We start from the raw sequence: 26,936 nt of genomic DNA on the forward strand, positions 1-26,936 counted from the left end.
TTACCATGATACAGATGTGTCTCAACAACAATATCTTTCTCTTCAACCACCAAATATATCATCAACTTTGCGGCTGTGCCATGGGTATCTCTTTTTCACCCAACTACGCCAACCTCACTATGGGGTGGTGAGAGAAAGAGATAGCTTGGGGTCCTCAGAATCAAAATGCTTTGGAAAAGATCATCCTGTGGTCACGGTATATCGATGATCTTTTTTTAATATGGAATGGAACCAAAGAGGAATTCATGGAATACTTTAGAACTTTGAACAACAATGACATTGGTCTATCCTTTACTTGTAACAGCAATCGACACACAATCGATTTTCTGGACATTACAGTCTATATAGATGAAGGCCAATTGCAAACCACTCTATATAGAAAGAAAACAGCAACCAACAGCATTCTCCATGCTGACAGTTTCCATCCAAAAGCACTCATAAGAAGCATCCCCTTTGGGGAGTTTGTAAGAATGAAGAGGAACTGCTCAAAAGATGAGGATGCGTCCAATGAAATCGAAAAAAGTGCACACAGACTTAGCAAGAGAGGATATAAAGAACGAGATCTAAATAAAAGTAAAAACAAGATTAACAAGCTATCACGCACTCAAATCTTGATAAACAAATCGCAAGATATAACTAAGGAGACACAATCCAGTCTGCGACTAATTTTGACCTACAGCAAGGAAGCGCACAAAATTAGACAGAGCGTTCAAAAATACTGGCCACTACTTCAACAAGATCGAGATTTGGCCCAAATCATTGGACCCACACCTCTCATTACCTTCCGTAAAGCACCGTCAATTAAGGACACAATAGTCCGGAGTCATTTCCAAACAAAAAACATTACCACTAATTGGCTTACTCAACAAGAAATCGGATTCAGGAAATGCAATAACTGCAAAGCATGCAAAATTGGAACCAACAAGAAAGACATCAGAGACCCACATAGTAGAAAGATCGATATCACAAAGAGAATCACCTGTACTACCAAATTTGTAGTGTACTGCATTGAATGCAATTGCGGAATGAGATACATTGGAAGCACGGTCTGCATGTTGAAAAAGAGAATTCTCGAACATATAAGAGCTGTAAAAAATCGAGACTCAACGTATGCAACCGCAAAACATCTTCTCACATGCCAGAACGGAGAGTGGCAAAATATGAAATTTATTGCCATAGACGCAGTAGAAGAAAATGAACGCTTGGGAGACCGCAAGAAGACGCTCCGCCAGCTTGAATCCAAGTACATCATTAGGCTGCGTACCAAAAATCCTAAAGGGATGAACTTGGATGAGGAATATTATGTACATTTATAGATATGAACCACAAGGTTTGACTGTCATATGCATTCATTTCCTGGTATAGCCTCAATGGTACTAGACCGTTACCAGATCTTCCATATCAATATGCGAAATATAGGAATTGAGCTACACACGTATAACATGCACAACAATACTCAGCCACTGTGGCATTATCTCATTTAGTCAAGATATACATGTACTATACGATAACATTGCCAACTAACTTTATAGGCATTAATAATATCAGTTTTTCCATAACGCAGTACTATACAATGAATATCATTACTTTTAATAGCGGTTTTGTTGTGCATTGCTCTCTTTTTCCGCATATAACCAATTTTCAGCAACAACATAATAATCATGTTTGCACTGGTATATTTGTGAATTGCGTTAACAAGAAACAAATTTCTTTCAGTTTTTTCTGTCAAAAGGTGATTGTTGTAATTATTGAACTTCAACTCCCAGAATTTAATGGGAGCAATTGTCCAACAGGAAATGACATATAATGTCAGCTGATAGTAATGTCACCTACTGTGAGAAAGGCCGCCATGGCCGAAACGCGTCGGTATGACAGACTGGGCTTTGTACAAATAAAGCTTTGAAAATAACTGGTTCCAGAGTGCGGCGTCTCTTGTCATAAAATTGAACTTGGCCTGGGTTTGGCCCTACGCTCGCACCCGCTGCTGTGCGATCCGGCACTAAACCCCATTGCTACAAAAAAAAAAATATATATATATATATATATATATATATATATATATATATATATATATATATCACAAGTCTTCTTCCGTTGCTTACCAGGAATCCTCTTGAAAAACGGACACGGACCCAGAGAGTTTGTGCAGGTTCTTTTATTCCTCACACGTTTCAGCTCACTTGAGCCTTGATCACATGACAGTGGCAAGTAAGGAAAGTGCCTTATTTAAAGTGACGGTGCTTCATTCGTGTTATACCACGTGATTCATATGCCGTAACAGAACCCAATAGACATAAACAACATCCTACACTCATATATGCTTGATGTTTTCCTGTATTTGATATCTGTTAAATATATTTGTGCATTTGAGCAATAAATACATGACTGAAAAAATAATTATTCGATTAACAGCAGATGACATATAACATTTTGTCAATTTCAATGGATGTAGTTCACATTTTAATGTGTTGATGTTTTAAAGTGCTACTGTCCTTGCTGATGTAATCTGTCTGTTGGAAAGGTGTGAATATCGGTAAAATACCATGTCGAATCATCTATGTATGGATCAATCCAAAATCTGTTGTCCTCTATTTTATTTATATGCAATTACATGGCTAGATCAATTCTTTATCTAAATACAAGTCAGTGTGGTATAACTACCCAAAGTGATGTGTGCTATTTAGGTGCAAATCTATGTGAAAATAAAAATAAAAAAGCATTTTTCGTGAGGACGATACTTGTTTGGAGAAGTACTTAATTTCTCCTTCGGTCTGATTGGATGGTGGATTCTTTAACTAATAAAGATGTTTTTGTCATAAATATCATTTCATTATTTTCAATCATTATGCAATCGGATATATATTTCAGTAGGTATTGGTACTTCATTTGTTGTAAGTTGTTTTAAAGCCTTGACATGTGTTTGTTTCACCCCATTAAACCTTTCTCATCACAATCCAGTGAGTTTTAAACCAGTATATCCATCATTACAAAAATTGGAAAGATTAGATTATGTGCAAATTGGAGCATATATATAATAATAAATGTACATGTATAAATATCCAGACAGATAAAAGGCAATAAAACCTATTTATATCTGTACATCCAATAAATATAAAATATAAATAAATGCACATAATAATCTATCGATTTTCAATCTAATAAAAAGATTTTTTCTGAAAAATTATAAAACCAGATAAATACTCATCATAAAAACTGTGTCTAAAAAAGATTCAGAGGATAAAACACACCCATCATAAAAAGATCTTTACAACTTAAAAAACTATCAAGAGAAGACGGCTTTCATTCCAGTCTAAGGATTAACATCAAAACAAACCAGACGTGTGTAAATCCTCCGTGGCATTAAGCCCCCCAGGATGTTTGGAATCTAATTGTAGGATGTACCGAGTTTCCAGCTTGATTAATTTGTTTTCTCGGTCTCCTCCTCTCCTGCTTGGGGGGACAGCATCAATTACATAATATTTCAGGTTGTGATTGTTCGATTTGTGATATTCCCTGAAACGTCGCGCCACTGGATAGGTGTTATCCTGATTAGTAATAGCTCTTAAATGTTGCAGGATACGTTTATGTACAGGTAGTTTGGTGCTGCCTATGTACCGTAGGCCACAAGGGCATGACAGCACATAGACAGCAAACTCTTACATGTCAAAAGCTTGGATATCTTGTAAACCTGATCGCTGAATGGTGTATTATATGTGTTAGTATTAATACCATGAATACACGCCTTACAGGTTTTGCACCTATAAAAACCTTTGTTGGTTTGTATCCAGCTGCTGTTATCAATGACCTCTGGACATGTTTTAACTAGTATATCCTTCATTGTTGGTGCTTGACTGTAGGTGATGGACACCCTTTGCGGTAGCAGGGGTCCAATCACTGGGTCACTACATACCAGAGGCCAATTCTGCTGGATGATTTTGTTAAGTGCTTTGTGTTGTTTGCTGTATTTAATAATTAACTGGAACTCTTCATTACTTGAATCTAATCTCTCATTGATGTCAATAATACCACTCTGATTAGTCCTGTTCAGATTTTTATCCTGCAATGCCTCCTCCCTACTGCATGACATAGATTTAGAAATGTCCCTGTCAATCAACTCAGATTAATAGCCGTGTTGTTTAAAACGTGTTCTACTTTCACTTTGTGCTACCTTTAGGTCTTCCTTGTTACTGCAAATTTGTCTGAGATGTAGCATTTCCCCATATGGTATACTATTAATGAGGTGTTTGTGGCGGGAGCTACTCGCGTGGATCGTGGAATTGCCCGCTGTCTTTTTTCTAAATAAGCGGGTTTCAATTTTGTTATTGTGGATATATATCTGAGTGTCTAAGAATTCAATACTTGACTGACTGATGGTTGCAGTAAAGTGCAAGTTGATATTATTGGCATTAATATTCTCAACAAATGTGTTGGCTTGTTCTAATGTCCCCTGCCACACCACAAATAAATCGTCAATATATCTTAATCATATCTTGACATTATTTTTGATTCATTCACTGTGTTCCTTCATGAGGTCTAGCTCCTCCCACCTGCCCATATGAAGACAGGCATAGCTTGGAGAGAAGCTGGTCCCCATGGCTACACCTCTGGTCTGCTGATACAGTTGACTGTTAAACATGAAGATATTGTTGAACAGACAATATCTAATCATTTCAATCAACATCGTACTGTGCTTCTGATGTTGTATAGATCTCTGTGACAGGTAGTATTCAATCGCTGTAAGGCCATCAGTGTGTTCAATACTGGTGTATAGGGCAGTGACATCCAATGCAATCAAATAAAAATCATACTGCCATACAAATTTTGAAATCTTTCTTAAAAAGTCACTGGTATCTTTTATGTATGATGGTAGTTCCTTTACAAAACTTTGCAGATAATATTCAATGTATTTTGTTGTATGCTCAACTAGACCATCCCTGGCGCGGATTATTGGTCTCCCTGGGGGGTCAGTAGAGTTTTTGTGAATTTTCGGGATGAAGTACATAGTAGGAGTTATTGGATTGTCATTCTTTAAGTATTCATATTCATCCATACTTATTAGTTGAGCATTTTTCCATCTGGCAAGTTTAACATAGAATTCTTTATACGTAGCTTTCAAGTTGGCCATGTTGCTACATATAAAGAAAGCGCGGTCATTCAATTGTTTATATGCCTCTTTATTGTATTGATTTACCGGCCAAATCACTATATTGCCACCCTTGTCACTATTGCAGATCACGATATCCTTGTTATTCTGCATCATAGATGTTAAATTCCTATATTGTTGGTTGGCTTTGTTGAATTTCTTAGTCTTTGATTGTGTCATTTTGTGCAGATTTTTGACTTGTGAGGTAACTGCCTCGTGAAAAATATCAATAGAATCTCACATCATAATAGGGTTAAATGAGGATTTGGGTTGAAAGGACTTGGTTTTAGAATGTTGCTTTTATACAATAATGTAAGACCTGGGCTTGTCTGCTTTTGAGCTTGATTTGATGCTGCATTGTTTTCTACATATAGCCCCTGCATAATTTGTAATAAAGGTTCATCCGGTTGAGTTAATATCGATTCTGCAGTGTCCATCATTGATTTTCTTGATTTGGGATTTTATGCTATATGCGTTTTGTTTGTTAAAAAATGTTTTTTCAATTTTAGTTTGCGCACGCCTTTGTATATATCTAGTCTCGTAGAGGTGTAGTCAAAATCTGTTTGTGGTGCGTAGGAAAGGCCAAGACATAAAATATTTTCCTCTCGTTTTGTCAACTTGATATTGGATAGGTTGACTATTGTATTGTTCTTTTGATCTTTAATTACTGTTTGTTCTTCCAATATCCCCGTCCTCTTCTTCTGGTTTGATTTTGTTCATTTGATATTTGCTTTGCGCCTCTGCCGCCACTTGTAGTTGGAAGTGCTGGATTTCTTGGAGGTCTTGGACGTAGTGTCTGTCTTCGTTCCTGACATAAAAAATTGAGCTCCTCTCCTGGTGACGGTTTGAGTTTAGATCCTATCATTGTAACATTGCGCATTTCCGATTTGGATTCGCTTCCTCCACCTGAGCTGGCCTCTGATTGAGAAGTGTTGGACGTGTGACTAAGTAAGCCACTGGCTACAGCAGACGAAGTTGATGTACCTTCCACATTTTGGAATTTCTATTTTCTCAATGAGTCAAAGCGCTTGGCAAAAGTAAAAATGTGACCTAATTCATAATCAGTTCTATCCCTTTGGAATTTGAATGCCTTCCTCGCTTTAATTTTCTCTTCTTCTTTTAGAAGGCGGATTGCCATTTCATTTCTTAATTTGCTTTGTTCATCCTTTTGTTCAAGTTTCTCCAATGCCTCATTGATTTCATCTATCTCTCCTAATAGTTTAGCCCTATCTATGTCTGCATATTTAATCAGAATGAGAGTTAACCTCCTTGATGACTCTAGGTTGCACTCTGCCCATTCTTTCATTAGCTCCGGGGTAGGTTCGTCATAACTTGGCGCCGTAAGTATACGTAAACCTCTGGGGATTCTGTTTACGTCAATATATCCTTGCAATGACTTGGCTTCCCACCATTTATTCATTTCAGATCTCCTTTTCTTTTCTAGTTTTTTAAATAAGTCTCTCACAGTGTTATTCACATTTGAGTTTTCTTGAGTGAATTCCTTGACTCGACTAGTTGAAGGGAGGGTGTCGGAGAACATCTCCGTGGCTGCCGCCTCCCGTGCTCTTGCCACGTCGGCCAACATGAGGACAATTGTTTGTAATATTCTAATACAACTGACAGCTTTGGGTCATCTTGAATACTGCAACGTTGTTGTGTATATTGAACACCTCCTAACCTTGCGTTACCCTGTTTTTGCCTACCTGCTTTGTTCTGTTTTCCCCTGGTCCTCCGACCCGGCGTCCACAGGATCCCGTGGGTTTCTTGGCTTCTCTTGGGCTGCAGGGGGTCAGACGGTCGATATCCTCATCGGATCACTGAATGCTTCCAGGTTGTCCTGGAAGTGGTGTCTCACTGTTCCTGTCGACATTTCCGAGGAGGGGGTCCGTGAATGACCTTGCGAGACAAAAAACGGTCAATTATATCACAAGTCTTCTTCCGTTGCTTACAGGAATCCTATTGAGAAACGGACACTGACCCAAAGAGTTTGTGCAGGTTCTTTAATTCCTCACACGTCGCCATTACGCGTTTCGGCTCGCTTGAGCCTTGATCACATGACAGTGGCAAGTAAGAAAAGTGCCTTATTTAAAGTGACGGTGCTTCATTCGTGTTATACCACGTGGTCCGTATGCCGTAACAGAACCCAATAGACATAAACAACATCCTACACTCATATATGCTTGATGTTTTCCTGCATTTGATATCTGTTAAATATATTTGTGCATTTGAGCAATAAATACATGACTGAAAAAATCATTATTCGATAAACAGCAGATGACATATAACATTTTGTCAATTTCAATGGACGTAGTTCACATTTTCTACTTTTGATGTTTTAAAGTGCTACTGTCCTTGCTGATGTAATCTGTCTGTTGGAAAGGTGTGAATATATATATAAATTCACAGAAAAAACTATAGGTCTCCGGGGTGTTATAGTTAGCTGGCCATTTCACTCGTACAAAACCATAGAAATTCCTCCATTATAGTTAGTTCTGCTAACTATAACTCGCGTGCCCGCAATGCACTGCTGATGATCTCACATATTGCATCATTCATGACATTGTCAGAGACATCACTGATGACATCACTGATGACATCTCAAATGACATCACTGATGACATCACTGATTACATCATCCAGTGAATATGGTTTAGTTAGAAATTTTAATATATATTATATATATGCCAATCTGTATTGAAGATTGAGTGGATATATAACTGTCTGGATGGAGGATTTAATAGCTGTCTGACTGTCTGTTTAAGTGAGTAATGAAAAGTGTCTCACTTAAAACATGGATTAGTAACTAAACTATGTGAATGTGTGCATCACTGTCTATGTTGTTGTAACATGCTGCATCAGTTGGTCACTATCTACATGAGTGTGTATATTAGTTATTGATTAGTTGGGTAAGTATTTGTATGGGACACTGAGTTTGTGTGTGGTTGGATGGTGTATTTGTAACTCTATGCATAGATGTGTGAATGGTTGATTGACTAGGTGCATAGGTTTAAGAGTGCATGTGGAAACAGTTGTTTGGGTGAATGAGTGTATTTATTTGTCTATTGGTGAGCGAATATATTTTAGTTGTACATCTTCAACAAAGTAAAAAATAAAAGGCATTGTATGTGAGAGTTGGTGTTATGTTATGTTATGTTATTGGTTTTTATATAGCGCGACAATTACCCGGAGGCGTCCTGGCGCTGTCTAGAAAGATCCTGAGGAAGCTGAGTCGAGGCAAATGATGGAGGAGAACGGGATTATTCATTACGGAAAAGCCAAGTCTTGAGTTCCCTTCTAAAAGACAGCAAGTCCGTTGCCGACCTGAGGTACAAAGGAAGTTCGTTCCAGGCCTTGGCAGCCCCGTAAATAAAACTTCTGCCTCCCCAGCGAGCTTTCCTAATGCGCGGGACCTGCGCCAGATGGGCTTCTTTAGAACGTAGGTTTCTGCCTGGCACGTACCAGTGTAATCTATTCTTTAGGAAATCTGGGCCTAGGCCATGCAGAGCCTTAAAGGTCAGGGTCAGGGCCTTGAACTGAATGCGGCTATTAACCGGTAACCAGTGCAAGGTTTTTCTTCCTACGGACGCAGAGGCAAATCTTGAAGCGCCCGTGAGGAGACGGACAGCAGCATTCTGTAAGATCTGAAGTTTGCTTAATGCTCTGCTTTGCGCATTTAAATACAGACTATTACAGTAGTCCAATCTGGCAAGTACCAGCCCCCTGACCACTGTTTGTCTACTGTCCAGGGGAAGCAGAGGAAGCACTTTCCTCAGCGTCCTAATGGTGTACATGGTCTTGGATGTCACCTCTTTAATGTGAGAATCCAGGGTCAGTCTATCATCCAGGATTATGCCGAGGTTTTTTGCTCTGGCGACCGGGACTGGAAGCGTGCCAAGAGAGTACGGCCAACAAGCAGGGGTCCAGAAATTAGTAATATTTCTGAATAGAATAACCTCTGTTTTATCGGAATTTAGTTTGAGGCAATTCATTGCCATCCAACTCCCCACTGCTAGCATACAGTCCTGCAGGCGCTTTTCCGTGTCAAGCTCACCCCCTGGTGTATATAAATAAGTATGTGTAAGAGTCAGTGATTGTGAGAGTAACTATATGAATGTGTGTATAATTGAAATGGTGATTTTTTAACATATTAACTATGAGTTACCATGTGTTTGAATAAATGAGGTGTTGTTGGAAAATTGTGTAAGTGAGTAAATGTAAGTGTGATTCATTTTTTTCATGAGTGAGTAGGATGACTGCATAACCGACTAAGATGACTGCTGATGTGTCAATGTCTATATTTGTGTATAAGTGCATATGATAGTGTTCTATTAATTAGTGACTGCATGTATAAATGATTCTGTTGTTGAATGGATAGTTGTGTGTGTAGACTTAGGAATCAGTGAGTCGGTATGTAGTAACTGGTATTGGTGTGTCAATGGTTTCAAATATGGTACAATGTATTTTACAGTGAGTGATGAAAGGTTATACTAGTGTTTGATGAGGTGTATCAGATTGTCACGTGGATGATGTCGTCAGTGATGTCATTTGAGATGACATCAGTGACGTCATCAGTGATGTCACTGACCATGTCATGAATGACGCAATATGTGACATCATCAGCAGTGCATTGCGGGCGCGCGAGTTATAGTTAGCAGAACTAACTATAACGGAGGAATTTCTATGGTTTTGTGCGAGTGAAATGGCCAGCTAACTATAACACCCCTGAAACCTATGGTCTTTTCTGTGATTTTCTAAGGTTTTTTAAATGCTACTTTCTAACTATAACGTCTCTGAAACCTGTTTTTTTCAATGAATTTCAAAGCTTTTTAAATGCAAATTTTTAAGTGTGATAGTAGTTATACCTATTTTTTTGTAATGTTTATTTATAAATGTTTTATTCATTAAATACCACTATATATTTTTCTGAGAATTGCAAAAAAAAATCCCAAAAAAATTCAAACTAAAATATTGCTTAATTTTCTTGTTTTCATTTTTTATTTTAATATATTTATATTATTTTCTTTAAAAAAAAAATCCTCTTTTTTTTCGGAGTCGCGCACTCAAAGCGTACACATCACGGTGGGTGCGCGCATTCTAGCCACCATTTTAGAAAAGTCTTGAAGGATCCGTGTACGGTGTGCGACGGCTGCGTGTTTTTCAGTTACATCATATACATTTAATATTATGTGATGTGCGCGATTGGTATGTGACCAGTCCACGACTCCTGCTCCCGCGCATTCGCGATACATGCACATTACGGTACGAGATGCTTGCGCTGTTGCAGGTCCCGCATGACGTCCTATACGTGCAGGGGTGCGCTGGGTGTGCGACTCCAGCAAAATATCTTCCAAAATGATATGTATGTGTCGTTAATATACATATTAAGAACAATACCATCTACAGCCACGCATTAGTCCATAATATTAATGTTCACCTTAGGAAGACACTCGCGTGTACTCATACAGATTATTTCAACTTTGATCCTGTGGAAAGGCCATCTACAATCACTTGTTGTGTTCTTGATACATTTTGCAACTCATTCTGTTTAACTGAAAAGTATCACTAGATTGTCTTTGCAAATGTCATTCATGTTTTACATATCTGCGTATTTGTGACCTATATATTTCATTTTACTTTCTCCAAGGCAATCTGCATCCTAATACTCCAATAAGAGCTGACCACATACAAAAAATATATCTAAAAAAATTTGTTTTATCAATTACTAGACTCATGTAAATGAAATTGTGTTTATGCTGGACAGACCGTAATTGCATGTTCAAACAGTATCACTGGGGCTCCAGTAACCATTGTGAGGGAATATTTTCCTCATGGATATCTATATGCATACAATCGTCTATATTTGCTCTGTCCAGATGACAGTTTTTCGCAAAGAAACCTACCTATTTGCATTTAAACTAGCGGAAATACATATATTTACATTTGCCTTTTTGCACTCAGAAATTATGCACCAACCGGGGGTAATGTTGGTAAAATAATCAAACATTGGCATATGCTTATAAACTATGCCCTACTTGACATCTATATTATTCACCTTGACCAAGGAGGTATCTTTTGGTTTCCTACTATGTACCCCCACAGGCATTCATGCACTTTTTTGCACCTTTTTGCACACTTTTTTCTTACATTGGTTTTAATCTTAAATATTCAGAGTCCAAGCTCAAATGATCGATTAATATGCATTTAATTACTGTCAGACTAGCATTTTGTTCCAATGAAACCATGGCCTGTGTATTTACACCAGAAATCTATTTTATTTAATGTTTTATGGTTTTAAGGTTTTTTATAAACTTCTCTGGCTAATCACATGTAATTTTACCTATTGTATTTTACACGTAATTTTAACCGATAACGAGTATGGAACTACCAACTACTTGCTAGCAGTCTGTCATCTATGTCATTTGTTATTTGCAGTAAATGCCAATCAACTTGCTTGTTACTCACGTCATATAAACCAATGAAATGTAACGTTACCGTGTCATGTGATCAAGGCCCATGCTCGGGCTGAAACGCGTCATGGCGGCATGGTGATTTTTGCAATAAACTGAACTTTTGCACGATTCTGTGGTCCGTATCCATTTGTCAGAAGCGACACTATCGGAGTTCCTGGATACATATTAAGATATTCATAAAAATAATATATTTGTACTTATAATAAACTTCTATTATTTTTAAATATATTTTCGCGAAGTCGGGTGCGTGCATCGTGAGTGCAGAGAACCAGGTCAGCAGAACTGCTGTAGAGCTAGAGAAACCAGGTCAGCAGAGCCGTTGTAGAGACAGAGAACCAGGTCAGCAGAGCTGCTCTAGAGCCTAAGAAGCAGGTCAGCAGAGCTGCTCTAGAGCCAGAGACCCAGGTTAGCAGAGCTGCTCTAGAGGCCGAGAACCAGGTCAGCAGAGCTGCTGTAGAGCCAGAGAAACCAGGTCAGCAGAGCTGCTCTAGAGCCAGAGAACCAGGTCAGCAGAGCGGCTTTAGAACCATAGAACCAGGTCAGCAGAGCTGCTCTAGAGGCAGAGAACCAGGTCAGCAGAACTGCTTTAGAGCCAGAGAATCAGGTAACAGCAGAGCTCTTTAGAGAGCGAGAACCAGGTCAGCAGAGCTGCTTTAGAGCCAGAGAACCAGGTCAGCAGAGCTGCTTTAGAGTCATAGAACCAGGTCAGCAGAGCTGCTTTAGAGCCAGAGAACCAGGTCAGCAAAGCTGCTTTAGAGCCATAGAACTGGGTCAGCAGAGCTGCTTTAGAGCCAGAAAACCAGGTAAGCAGAGCTGTTGTAGAGCCAGAGAACCAGGTCAGCAGAGCTGCTCTAGAGCCTAAGAACTAGGTCAGCAGAGCTGCTGTAGAGCCAGAGAAACAGGTCAGCAGAGCTGCTTTAGAGGGAGAGAACCAGGTCATCAGAGCTGCTTTAGAGCCAGAGAACCAGGCCAGCAGAGCTGCTTTAGAGCCAGAGAATCAGGTCAGCAGAGCTGCTCTAGAGCCAGAGAACCAAGTCAGCAGAACTGCTTTAGAGCCATAGAACCAGGTCACCAGAGCTGCTGTAGAGCCAGAGAAACCAGGTCAGTAGAGCTGCTTTCGAGGGAGAGAACCAGGTCAGCAGAGCTGCTCTAGAGGGAGAGAACCAGGTCAGCAGAGCTGCTCTAGAGCCAGAGAACAATGTCAGCAGAACTGCTTTAGAGACATAGAACCGGGTCAGCAGAGCTGCTTTAGAGCCATAGAACCAGGTCACCAGAGCTGCTGTAGAGCCAGAGAAACCAGGTCAGTAGAGCTGCTTTCGAGGGAGAGAACCAGGTCAGCAGAGCTGCTCTAGAGGGAGAGAACCAGGTCAGCAGTGCTGCTCTGTAGCCTAAGAACCAGGTCAGCAGAGCTGCTCTAGAGCCAGAGAACCAGGTCAGCAGAGCTGCTGTAGAGCCAGGGAAACCGGTCAGGAGAGTTGCTTTAGAGGGAGAGAACTAGGTCAGCAGAGCTGCTTTAGAGCCAGAGAACCAGATCAGCAGAGCTGCTCTAGCTGACACTGACTGAGTGACACTGACTGACTGACACTGACTGATTGACACTGACTGACACTGATTGACTGACACTGACACTGACTGACACTGACACTGACTGACACTGACACTGATTGACTGAAACTGACTGACTGACAATGACTGACACTGACTGACTGACACTGACGGACTGACACTGACTGACTGACACTGACTGACACTGATTGACTGACACTGACTGACTGACACTGACTGACACTGACTGACGCTGATTGACTGACAATGACTGACTGACGGACACTGATTGACTGACACTGACTGATACTGACTGACACTGACTAACTGACTGACACTGACTGACTGACACTGACACTTACTGACTGACACTGACTGACTGACACTGACTGACTACTCTCTACTTCTCTACTACTCATTCTCTACTACTTTCTACTACTCTCTCTACTACTCCCTCTCTACTACTCACTCTCTACTACTCGTTACTACTCACTCTCTACTACTCTCCACTACTCACTCTCTACTACTTTCTACTACTCACTCTCTACTACTCACACTCTACTACTCTCTACTACTCACTCTCTACTACTCTCTCTCTATTTCTCACTCCCTAATACTCTCTACTATTCACTCTCTACTATTCACTCTCTACTACTCACTCTACTACTATCTACTACTATCTACCACTCACTCTCTACTACTCTACTACTCAATCTCTAATACTCTCTACTAGTCTCTCTCAACTACTCACTCTCTACTCTCTACTACTCTCTACTACTCACTCTCTACTACTCACTCACTACTACTCTCTACTACTCACTCTCTACTACTCACTCTCTACTACTCACTCTCTACTACTCTCTCTCTACTTCTCTCTACTATTCACTCTCTACTACTCACTCTCTACTACTCTCTACTTCTAACTCTACTACTCTGTACTATTCTCTACCACTCACTCTCTACTACTCTACTACTCACTCTCTACTACTCACTCTACTACTCACTCTCTACTACTCTCTCTCTACTGCTCACTCTCTACTATTCACTCTACTACTCAATCTCTACTACTCACTCTCTACTACACGCTCTCTACTACTCTCTACTACTCACTCTCCACTACTCACTCTCTACTACTCGCTCTCTAGTACTCTCTACTACTCACTCTCTACTACTTACTCTCTACTACTCTACTACTCTCTACTACTCTCTCTACTACTCAGTCTCTACTACTCACTCTCTACTACTCTACTACTCTCTACTACTCTCTCTACTACTCACGCTCTACTATTCTCTACTACTCACTCTACTACTCTCTACTACTCTCTACCACTCACTCTCTTCTACTCTACTACTCACTCTCTACTCTCTCTCTACTACTCACTCTCTACTACGCAATCTACTACTCTGTACTACTCACTCTCTACTACTCTCTCTCTACTACCCTCGCTCTTGTGCTCACTCTCTACTACTCTCTACTACTCACTCTCTACTACTCACTCCCTACTACTCTCTACTGCTCACTCTCCACTACTCACTCTCTACTACTCGCTCTCAACTACTCTCTACTACTCACTCTACTACTCACTCTATACTACTCTACTACTCTCTCTTACTCTCTCTTACTCTCACTCTCTACTACTCTCTCTACTACTCACTCTCTACTACTGTCTACTACTCACTCTCTACTACACACTCTCTACTACTTGCTCTCTACTACTCGCTCTCTACTACTCTCTAGTACTCACTCTACTACTCGCTCTCTAATTCTCTCTACTACTCACTCTACTACTCACTCTCTACTACTCCACTACTCTCTACTACTCACTCTCTACTACTCTACTGCTCTCTATTACTTATGCTCTACTACTCACTCACTACTACTCACCTTCTATGACTCTCTACTAGTCACTCACTACTACTCTCTCTTTACAACTCTATACTACTCACTCTCTACTACTCTCTCTCTACTACTCTCTACTACACACTCTCTACTACTCACTCTACTACTCACTCTACTACTCACTCTCTACTACTCACTCTCTACTACTCTCTACTACTCACTCTCTACTACTCTCTCTCTACTACTCTCTACTACTCACTCTACTACTCACTCTCTACTACTCTCTAATTCTCTCTCTCTGCTATTCACTCTCTACTACTCTCTACTACTCACTCTCTACTACTCTCCACTACTCATTCTACTTCTCACTCTACTACTCACTCTCTACTACTCACTCTCTACTACTCACACTCTACTACTCTCTACTACTCACTCTCTAATAGTCTCTACTATTCACTCTCTACTATTCACTCTCTACTACTCACTCTACTACTCTCGCCTACTCTCTACCACTCACTCTCTACTACTCTACTACTCAGTCTCTACTACTCTCTCTCTACTACTCACTCTCTACTCTCTACTACTCTCTACTACTCACTCTCTACTACTCACTCGCTACTACTCTCTACCACTCACTCTCTGCTACTCACTCTCTACTACTCTCTCTCTACTACTCTCTACAATTCACTCTCTACTACTCACTCTCGACTACTCTCTACCACTAACTCTACTATTCTATACTACTCTCTACCACTCACTCTCTACTACTCTACTACTCACTCTCTACTACTCACTCTACTACTCTCTACTACTCACTCTCTACTACTCTCTCTCTACTACTCACTCTCTACTACTCACTCTCTACTACTCACTCTCTACTACTCCACTACTCTCTACTACTCACTCTCTACTACTCTACTGCTCTCTATTACTCTTGCTCTGATGGTACCATACTCATTTTATGAATTGTGGTGTGTTCTATGGTGATTTTACCATGTGAAAAAGCCTTCTGCTATGATATCATGTTTGAGAGAAAACTATTTTCTCATGCTTTTCCCACAGTGGTTTGGAAGGTGATCTATAAGCTAAACTGAGAGCATATTTTCTGTAAATTCACATTATCTTTCTCAGTCATGTGAGAATTAAGTCTGACATTCTCAGTAAAACATGTATATCCAACAAGGGCAGAGACTGTGAGTTGATTCATTTGTGTTCTACTGCAGCTTTCCAGAGTGTTCTAAAGAACAACTAGAGCGCTAACAGTCCTACTTATGACAAACGTATGGCACACCTAAAGCCATCTTGGTTGGAATAAAGTGGTAACTCTTAAAACATTTAATTTAGAAAGGAACAAAATGAGGGGGTTCATTTTGCCATACAAAGTATGATTAGTGCTGCAGAAAGAAAAATTAGGGCACATTTTGAGTGACTTCTCAAATCCTCTTCTATTTCATTAAAAATATTCTGATATGCAGACTGAAACATGCACTTTTAACACCAGCAGCAGACTTCCGTGGTGAGCAGTTGCTTTACTACAGTGATCTAATGAGCAACTAGAGTGCTAACATTCAGAATTTATGGCAAATGTGTGACATATCTGAATACCTTCTTAATGGAATCAAAGTAAAAAACTGAAAGCATTTCCTACTGAGGAGACTGCAGTAAATGAGGAAATTAGGAAACTTCATAACAAATAAATCTCCCAAGATGGCCACCAGAGACAAAAGAGCCCAAATACAGCACAAATATCACCCAGATGTAGCCCACATGTAGCCCAATGACAGATGTGTGCAAAACACTTATTTTTTGTGTATTTTCAGTTTTATATAGTGCAGACTTGTCAGGTATTGGAGTGCTTTACATGAGCATTGGTTACATCACACAAGATCAAATTCATTTTGATTGTAGACATGGGGAGATTAAATGATTTGACCAGAATCACAGAATGTTGAGCTGAAGTAGAAACTCCAACCTGGTTCCCCAGTTGCAAAGTCTGCAGCTCTGGAAGTAACACCACATCCCTCCCCTAGGTGGAACATTTAACCCCTTCCCCGCTCATGACGGAACCGCTCCGTCATGAGCCACGGTTGCCGTGTGCTCATGACGGAGCGGTTCCGTCATGCCACGACCGTTGGCGGCCGCTCCGCCCACGCGGCGCTGTTTCCCCGCCTGTGCGGGGGGACAACGCAACTGGGCGGAGTCATGACGGAACCGCTCCGTCATGAGTACAGCTCAACCGTGGCTCATGACGGAGTGGCTCCGTCATGAGCACAGCGCCACCGCGCTGCCCCCCCGCACCCCCCAGCGCTGCGGCAGAATTCCCGCCGCAGAGAAAGGGTTAATCAAGTGGTCAACTGGATAAAAAAACATAAAGATTACAAATAATTTAAAAGTTCTTTGTCGCTATTTGAAAACTCAGAAAATATGTCCTCATTTTAGTTTTTTGGAGCACTAACCATAATTTTGATGCAAATAAGACCCTCTCATATATGTAATTTCTAAAGGAAATACTCTAGGTATTACAGTTTTGATTACATCAAGATGACCTCAGGCGTTCCACACTTTTGTAATAAATATAGAATGTTAGCAATCTAGTTGTTCATTGGGATACTGTTGAGAGGCAGAGACCAGGGGCACAGACTCTGAAAATTGAAGGCAGGTAGGAGAATGCAGATGCAACAATTTGACCACACTGGGCAGGCAGGAAGGGCAGTGGCAGCACAACAGACTATGGAGGGCAGTGGAAAGGGGGGCAGGGGCAACAAACCAACAATACAGGACTGGCAAGAGAGGCTGTGGCAATATAATAGACCATTAAGGGCAGAAGGAAGAGGCAGTGGTAGAACAACCATACATGCCAACAGACCTGTTTCAGCCAGGAAACGTCCAATGTTTTAAGCTCAAATGGTCTTTATTTGATCTGTCTCCTGCCTACGATCTCCTCTTTCAAAGGGGAAAATCAATACCCCAGTTTTTTTTCTCAAAATCTCCCTCTTACCAAGTTCCAAATGTTCGCAAGTATGGTACATTGGATCATGGTAGGCAGGAGGAATTGGGATAGGGAAATGGACTCGGATAACAGAGGACAGGAGGGACATGGAGAGGTGCACCAAACTGACCCTACAGGGCAGGCATCAGGGTTTGCAGCAGCACAATACACCACACAGCGCATGCGGGACGGGAGTACAGCACAACAATCCATAGAAAGCAATAGGGAGGGGACAGGACCATGCACATGGACAACAGAGAACAGAGGCAATGGTAGCTAGCTGACCATAATGGACAGACAGGAGAGAAAGCTGCAGCATAACAGACCATAAAGGGCAGGAGGGACGGATCAGGGGCATTACAATGGAACAGACAAGCCAGGAGGGAGGGAATAGGGGTCTGCACATGGAAACAGAGGGCTGGGGGCAAGGGGGCAGGGCAGGAGCAGCAAGATGACCATGGAAGTCAGGCAGGTTGGGCACTAGAAACAAGACACACCATGGAGAGCAACAATGAGACTATGATGGCATACACACAGACCATGGAGGGAAAGTGGGAGGGGGTCAGGGGCAGCTAGATGACCACACAGGGAAGGTGGGAGGGGCCATGGCAGCACAGAAGACCATGCATGGCAAGCGGGAGGGTTAGTGGCAGCACAATGGCTATGATGGGCAAGAAGGAGGGTGCAGGGACATGCATAAAGGACCATGGAGGATAGAAGGGAGGGTCAGGACCTGGGCACAGACAAGAGAATTCAGGGGAAGGGGCCTCACAACAGACCGCACAGGGCAGGCAGGAGGAGCGGTTGCAGCACAACAGACCAGGGAGGGCAGAAGGGTGTGGCAGTAAAATGAACCATGGAGGACAGGAGGAAGAGGATAGGGGCATGGCATGTGGACAGGCAGGGTGGAGGTGGCAGGGACAGGTTACAGTCATCTGACAATGCTAGGCAGGTGGGAGGGGAGTGCAGCTCAACAGAACACTCAGAGTAGATAGGAGTGGCAGGTCCATGGAACATGGTGGGCAAAAAGGATGGAGCAGGGGCATGCACAAAGAGGGCAGGGGGAAGGAGAATAGGGGCAGCAAGCTAAGCACAGAGGCTAAGCAGGAGGTCAATGATGGGCCATAGAATTGGGCAATGGAGGGCAGGAGGAGTGGACTGGTACATCATGCTGAATTGAGGGCAGTGGCAGCACATCAGACCATGCATGGCAGGAGGGAGGAGGCTAGTCCGTGGATTCAGACAACAGAGGATAGGGAGGAGGTGGATGGGACAGCAAGCTAACTGTTCAGAGAAGGTGGGTATTAGGAACTTTATTGTTTTTAAAATGTGTGTCTGTGCGAACTACTTAAAATATGAACAAGTATGCAGCATAATCTCACTTTTATTCAGGAAGAAGAGGACGTTTGTGACTGTGACTCCGGGCTCACTTGGCAGAAACACCCCCTGACCCTCCATCCCCATCGCAAAATGTAATGCCCGTGAAGAGGGTAGGTGGATGCAGTGTTATATAGAACATAGTCCTTGGAGCACGATTGAAAATGAAAACTAGATATAGTAGATGGTATAAACTATGCACCAAAAAGTGTGATATAAGATGAACCGGGGTATGAAATATAATATGCAATACATTGTGCGCAATGACAGATTCATTGGAGAGCGCGAGATAGCACAGGCACTAGCGTGTGCTATGCGATATGCGCCTTGGAGTGTAATATGCACAGGGCAGTCTTGTGTAACCTAACTAGTCTCTAAAGTTGTAATATAAAATATGTGCTGGGGAGTGTAACGTTGCATATGCACTGTGACAAAGATATGGATCCCAGATTGTAATATGTATGGCATAGCACTGTGCGTTATAACATAGGCATCGAGGAAGGCACGTTAGATGGGGCAATATAACCCGTGTGAAGGCAAGTGTGGCATGACATATTCACGGGGTGGTGCTACAGTGCAAATGGGCTAGAGAGTGTCATAGCATACGCACTAGCTGGTGGAATACAACACAGAGGTGTGAGGCACTCGGCGGGCACTGGTGGGTGTAACACAGCATTGGGCTCAGCCAGGAGCATGCTGTGACTCTCAAGTGAGGTTCGTCTCCTTTCCAGAGAGTAAAATAAAAAGTATTAGACATCCGGCGGTGGATGTGTGTTTTATTAACCGTGAGGGGGGTTTCTTGCATAGTTTGGTCGAATTTTTGTCGAATCCCCTTTGAATGGCTTGGTGTGCGTGTATATTAAATGTGCCCGTCAATAGCTACCCATGTCTGTATAAATAAATGCCAAGGGTGTCTACTTGGAGAGTACCCACCGGCGGGGGCACCGGGATTAGGCACGGTAGGGCGTCAGACACGTCAGTAGCGGTGTAAATACATTCCATGTTGATTCATTCTATGCATAGTCGCCTTTTAAAGAATATCACGCAAATCGTCATGGTAATAGGTACATACGGTTTGGCCAGCATGTCCTAGGTGTTTATATAAATATATATATTTTTTTTTTAAAAAGGCCATGACCCGGGGGTTGGGGTCCCCGGGGCCGATTAAGGCCTTGGGAGGGCCAAATTTATTTTTTTCAACAAAAAAAGTTAGGGTGCAGGCCCTGGGGGATGGGGTCTCCAGGGCTAGTAAATTAGAAAAAGAAGGGGGGCCTCACAGCCCTCCTTCTTCAAAAAATAAAATAAATAAAAGCCCGGCATCGCGCCGGAGGCCACGCCCCCTCCTTGCAGTACTCTGCAAACGCGCCCCCTGGCCAGTTGTAAGTTGGGGAATTAATTCCCCTTCAATACTGAGGATCCCTGAGGGCCAACTAGCCCAACAGGTATCTCCATTATGCGCCAGGGAGCTGCGTTGCAGACAGGTGTTCTGAGGCCACGCCCCTTTTTTCACCTCTATGCAACGCAGCTCTGTGGCGCTTACTGGAGGTATCTAGTGGGCTAGTTTGACCCTAGGGATCCTCAGGATTCAAGGGGACTTAATCTCCCAACTTAAAAAACGGCCACAGGGCGTGTTTACACAGTGGGGAAGGGAGGGGACGGAGCCTGAGGTGACGTGTGCAAACACGCCCTATGGCGCGTTTTAAGGTGGGGAAATAATTCCCCTTCAATCCTGAGGGCCTCTGGGGGCTAACTAGCCCACCAGGTGCTTCCAGTAAGCGCCACTGAGCTGCGTTGCAGAGAGGTGGTCCAGGCCATGCCACTTTTTACACCTCTCTGCAACGCAGCTCTGTGGCGCTTACTGGAGGTACCTAGTGGTCTAGTTGGACCCTAGGGACCCTCAAGATTCAAATGAACTTAATCTCCCAACAAAAAACGGCCACAGGGCGTGTTTACACAGTGGTGAAGGGAGGGGACGGGGCCTGAGTTAACGTGTGCAAACAAGCCCTGTGGTGCGTTTTAAGTTGGGGAAATAATTCCCCTTCAATCCTGAGGGACCTTGGGGGCCAACTAGCCCACCAGGTGCTTCCAGTAAGCGCCACTGCGCTGCGTTGCAGAGAGGTGGTCTAGGCCATGCCCCTTTTTACATCTCTCTGCAACGCAGCTCTGTGGTGGTTATTGGAGGTACCTAGTGGTCTAGTTGGACCCTAGGGACCCTCAGGATTCAAGGGGACTTAATCTCCCAACTTAAAACGGCCACAGGGCATGTTTACACAGTGGGGAAGTGAGGGGATGGGGCCTGAGGTGACGTGTGCAAACACGCCCTGTGGCACGTTTTAAGAGGTAGTTTTAATCCCCTGCCCTATTATATACTAGGGGCTTACAGAGGAGGTCATGCTGATCACAGGGGGACCCCAACGCATAGTGTTCCCTAGTGTATGTAGGTGTTTTCACTGTATTCTGAGTGTCTTTTAACATAGCACTGGCTCTAGGACTGGTTAGTCAGACTCAGTTACCACCAGTATCTGTCTGAAACAGTTGAGGGTACAGGATAATTTTGCAACAAGGTTTCTTTCTGCTCTTCTGTTTGTTCTTTCTGCACGTTATCCTTCTTCCTGCACTTTTCTTCGTCTTTGAGGACTTCTGTTGCTTCTTTCTGCATTTCTTTTTTTTCTTTCTGTGCGTTTTTTCTTCTTTCGTCACATGTCCTATCTCTGTAGGCATAGTTAGAAATTAGCATTTAAATAACCTTTGAAATTCACTGAAAAAAAACATAGGTTTCAGGCACGTTATAGTTAGGAATTAGCATTTAAAAAACCTTAGAAATTTACTGAAAAAACCATAGGTTTCAGGGGCGTTATAGTTAGCTGGACTTTTCATGTAATATGTGACGTCATCATCAGTGCATTGTGGGCGCGCGAGTTATAGTTAGCTGAACTAACTATAACGGGGGAATTTCAATGGTTTTGTACGAGTGAAAAGTCCAGCTAACTATAACGCCCCTGAAACCTATGTTTTTTTCAGTGAATTTCTCAGGTTTTTTAAATGCTAATTCCTAACTATAACGTGCCTGAAACCTATGGTTTTTTCAGTGAATATATATATATATACTTATAGTGATGGTACTGGTATGATGTTTATTTTGTACAGTGTATCTTGCATGTATTTATTCTTAGGATTAGCGGCACAACCTTTAGGCCAGGTCTTTGCTACTCAACAAAGCCTCTCAGTAGTCAGTGGCAGTGGCATTTTTCATGGGTGGCGGGGTGGGCACAGGCGCGCAGGGGCGTGAGGGTGTTTGGCGAAAACAGTAAAATAAAAAAGCAACTTACCTTGCCGTGCCGGTCCCGCATCTCTGCTCCTGCTCCCCTCATCAGACCGAGGCACAGGAAGCACAGAAAAGGCTCCCCTGCCCTATCCCAATGCTGCAATGCAGCGTTGTGATTGGTAAGCACCCAGGCTCCCCTGACCAATCAAACTGCTGCAGTGCAGCGTTGTCATTGGTTTTGAGAGGCCTGGTTCGATGCTCAACCAGGAAATGGGGGCCTGGGCTTGTTCTCAACGCAGGCTGTAATGCATCCTGCATGGAGAACAGGGAAAGTGTGCATGACTGGTTTGGGCAGCCCGAGAGGGCTGACCAAACAATCATTGTGCACTTAGGAGTGGGCAAACCACTCCTCCCCTGCCCTGCTCCGAGAAAAAAGCAGCTCCACTCAACCCCTGCAAAGCAGCAGGAAACATAAAATGAGAACATCTCAAAGTTATTATCATTTTATGTTTCCTTTACTTTGCAGTGCACTGCTTAAAAGCAGTGGGGCGACGCTCCTCTGCCATAGCGGAGGAGCTGCCCCCGCCAGTAGTGTCATGGAGACTTAACAAGCTGGTTCTACATATTAGACCAAAAAATCAGTGTCCTGGTTAGTCGGGAAAAGCTCCAAAATCACTTTTGATATTGTTTGGCTTTCTCTGCTGCCCTGAACGAGACTTTGCTAATGAAAGAAATAATCCTTCCTTAGCAGCATTGAATTATTCTAAATTCATAGTCATTGTTAAGCTATTTTAGCAAATTAAAAATCATTAATCTTTTGCCATCAATATTTCCAGCTCTCGGTGGTGAACATTTCACATTGTTATTGTTGTTAAACACTTTTGAAACTTGAAGAAGTAATAAACCTTGCACACAGTAGGCACACTGTCCGCTGAAGTATATGCTATTTTAATTTCAACAATTACATTTTCCTTTTCCTACCCTATTCTTCCATTAAAGTGCCTCACTCTGGACAAATTTGAACCAGCCGCTTCGGAATGGGACCTGGTGAACAGATCATTGCAATTGATTGAAAAAAAGAAGTTCTGGGCTGCTATTGTGTTTCAGAATATGGAGAACACAACAAATGAAATCCCTGCTCATATCAAATATAAGGTGCGCATGGACATTGATGAGGTTCAACAGACCCAGAAAATAAAAGACAGGTAAGCTGACAACAAAGGATTTACATTGAATCAAATCAAGTCAAGACTTCAGATCAGCAATTTGTTTGGCTTAAATGTTTTAATTTCAATGGGCTCGGAAGTAAAATGTTTTGGTAACAGTATTAGCCCAATAGCTGCCTTTATTGTGTTGAATTAACAGTTCCTAATATAGAGGTGTTAATCAATGCTCATCATGTGTAATAATAGAGGATAGCGAAAATATTTGGACTCAAATTATTAGCTTCACATATAAAACATGCAAGTGCAATAGAAGAAAGAATGTAACTAGAAATGTTAAATAGTTGAAGAGTTGGCCATATTTCTCTTGCTACTGATTACAATTTAGATAAGAGAAAAAAAATCAAGCTGAGACTAGCATTGTACTCTTGGAAAAAGACAGCCTGAATATTTTGAAGCATTAAAACACAAAACAAACTAATAATTACACTTCATAAAATGGAAATAAGTAGCACTTTGGGGACATCAATTTTGCGAATTCAGATAGCTGTTTAAATCCCTGGAGAGACTATACTGTAGTTCTGCAGGTTAGGGTATTCATTTTAATTGGGGGTTCACTTTCTCAGTAATTATGACATTCAATGAACTAGTTTTCCCAAGTCTATGCCCTCTAATTTCCTGGTGGACAATATGTGTAAGCATAATACTAACTCAGTCTCGGTTGCCTTATTACAGACAATGCAGAAAAACATTGTAACATTTCTCCATTGATGTTACAGAAAGTGTTGATTGTTATTCATAAACACAGTAAAGCACATTCGACAGCCTGGTCGCAAAAACCTCACACAAATTGACCTCTGTTGTTTCTGATTACTCTCGAGCTTGTCCTTAAATTGCCGTTTTTTGTAATTCAGAGTGTTGACAAGTTAATTGACTTTAAAGAAGTGGGGCAGACTTTCATAGTCAGCAAGGTAGGTGGAACAGGCAAAGATACACAGACACACATATGGAAGAAACAGGGATATGTCAGCACAGAGTAATGATCTCAGTAAAAGTAAATAATTAGAAATAATGTGGGTCATATTTACAGAATTTTCACGCAACTCAGCAAGCCACTTTGCTGTGCTAAATGAAAGGGGGGGCAGAAATGTGCCATATTTAACATTATACAATGCATTCATGCTCTCTGCGTGTGCTGGCACACAAACTGCTACCTTGTGTTGATGCAGAAACTCTTGAACCATGTTGCAAGCATGTTTGTATTATAGGCAAGATTTTTTTTGTGCAGTAAGGGGCATCTTCCTGCACAGAAAAAAATCTCTAAGACTTTTTCCCCTTTCTACATGTCCTGCAGAATACAGTACATGTAGAAAGAGGAAAACACAGCAGAAATAAGCATATTTCTCCTTGTTATGCATCCCCAGGGAAAGTGAAGCATTGTGACGCATTTCTAGGTTTAACACTAATGGTAAATCTGGGAATGTGTCAAAATCCATTGGTGGATGTGTCAGAACACCCATGCTCCACCCATGGAGAGCCTCCCTGGGGCATAGTAACGCAAGACAGCGACTTCCGCTGCCTTGCACTACTCCACATTTACCAAGCCACCCAGGCCCATGCAAAGTGACCTTGCGTGACTTGGTAAATATAATTCTAGATTTTGTTGACCCTTGTGCCCCTTTGCGTGGTGCAAGGACAACACAAAAACATAATAAATATGCCCCTGATGTTGGAGAAGAAAAATGGTTATGGATCCAAAGGTCACAGTATTGGAGTCCCGTTTTTCATTCACAATCATCACGTAGCTCCCCTAAGTGCCTTTTTATTGAAATGTATGAATGCCTCAAATATATAGCTTTTTGAAAGGAGAAGTAATAATTGATTTTTGAATTGCTTTGAAAACATTTCTAGTGGTATTGATACTGTGGTTGATGACAGGGCAGTATTCTTTACAAATACTATAGTTCGTCACTGGAGTCTCAACTCCATCATACTAATGCATTCTGATTGGTTAAGCAAGTTGCTCCTATTGGACACTTCACTTTTTCAAGGTTGCAAAGGTGAGCAGCCATGGCTGATTCCAGGATGTTTAGGGGTAAGCAACGTATATGTAATATGACACAGTTTGTAGCATTTCATTATGTCATGAACAAGTTGGTGCTTTATCATTAAAATAGAAAATAATTATTTGACAGTTTTGTAAACGAGTAGCATATCTAAGATAGAAAAAGAAATACAACATTGTGCTATATTGTCTTAGCAGTAGTAGATTGAATTCCTTTAACTTTGGCTATATGGACACTGTTATCCTATTGAACTTGGTTTTGGTTGACTTGTGGATCATCAGGAGTGCTTGGGTCATCAGCATTTTCCAAAAACCTGTCTGTCGCACAAAGGTCTAGAAAGGGTGCAAGGGTTGTAGATAGGTGGAATCTGGACACGACTTCCAACACAGTACCCAACGATACGGAACCAGTTTAGGGTTTTAACTTGCTGCCCTTATTTTTCAAGTACTAAATGGACTGGTGAGTCAGTACTCACTAAAAGGGTGGTAGAAAACCTTTTTAGGAGCCTGTAGCTTCAAATTCACAATTAAACATATAATTTTCTAGTGGCAGAGATATTCAAGGGACTAGAGGCACCACTGAAATCATTAATCAAATTAGGACCAACTGGAACCAGGTCTCATAGGGCTAGGACCCAGCAATGACTATAACTGTTGATCTCTCTGGAAATATAGTAGTTAGGAAGAAAGTTCCAATCCTCCCAGAATCAAGAGGCTTTCTGGAGCCATAAGAACTGTTCCCTAGACCATCTGCATGAAGCCAACTGCCACCTGTTCCTTCTGGTGCTGAGGAAGAGTATATACAAGCACCATTAAGGAATGCGGGGGATCAGGGAAGGTGAAGGTTCACTACTCTTTACCCAGGTGATGGTGATGATCCATGACCAAAAGGTTCTCTTAGTCCATCTTGGATCCTCCGGCCTACCTCCTTCTTGATATTTTTCTATGAAGACACCTCCATCCAGGCTGTTTAGTTAGCTGGGCCTTTTTCAGACCTTCCTACGGATCAGCTTTGCTCTTCCTGACAGGTGCAATACAGCTCCTTTAGCAGACAGTTTTCAGGATTAGCCCCAGTGTGG

The 26,936-nt window shown here is 41.9% G+C and overlaps 1 protein-coding gene across 4 annotated transcripts in view; it reads left to right on the top strand.

The window, feature by feature from the left end:
- LOC146861982 (phospholipid-transporting ATPase ABCA1-like) overlaps window positions 1–26,936 on the top strand; it is a 3,104,259-nt gene that overhangs the window by 1,098,329 nt on the left and 1,978,994 nt on the right. For all 4 annotated transcript variants that reach the window (XM_085641135.1, XM_085641137.1, XM_085641136.1 and 1 more), the window contains exon 13: window positions 23,629–23,834. In XM_085641135.1, coding sequence (XP_085497261.1) covers window positions 23,629–23,834 — 206 coding nt within the window. The remainder of the gene's footprint in view (window positions 1–23,628; window positions 23,835–26,936) is intronic.

This window comes from Triturus cristatus, chromosome 2_2 (genome assembly GCF_964204655.1).
Source record: "Triturus cristatus chromosome 2_2, aTriCri1.1, whole genome shotgun sequence".
NCBI classification, from domain to species: Eukaryota; Metazoa; Chordata; class Amphibia; order Caudata; family Salamandridae; genus Triturus; species Triturus cristatus.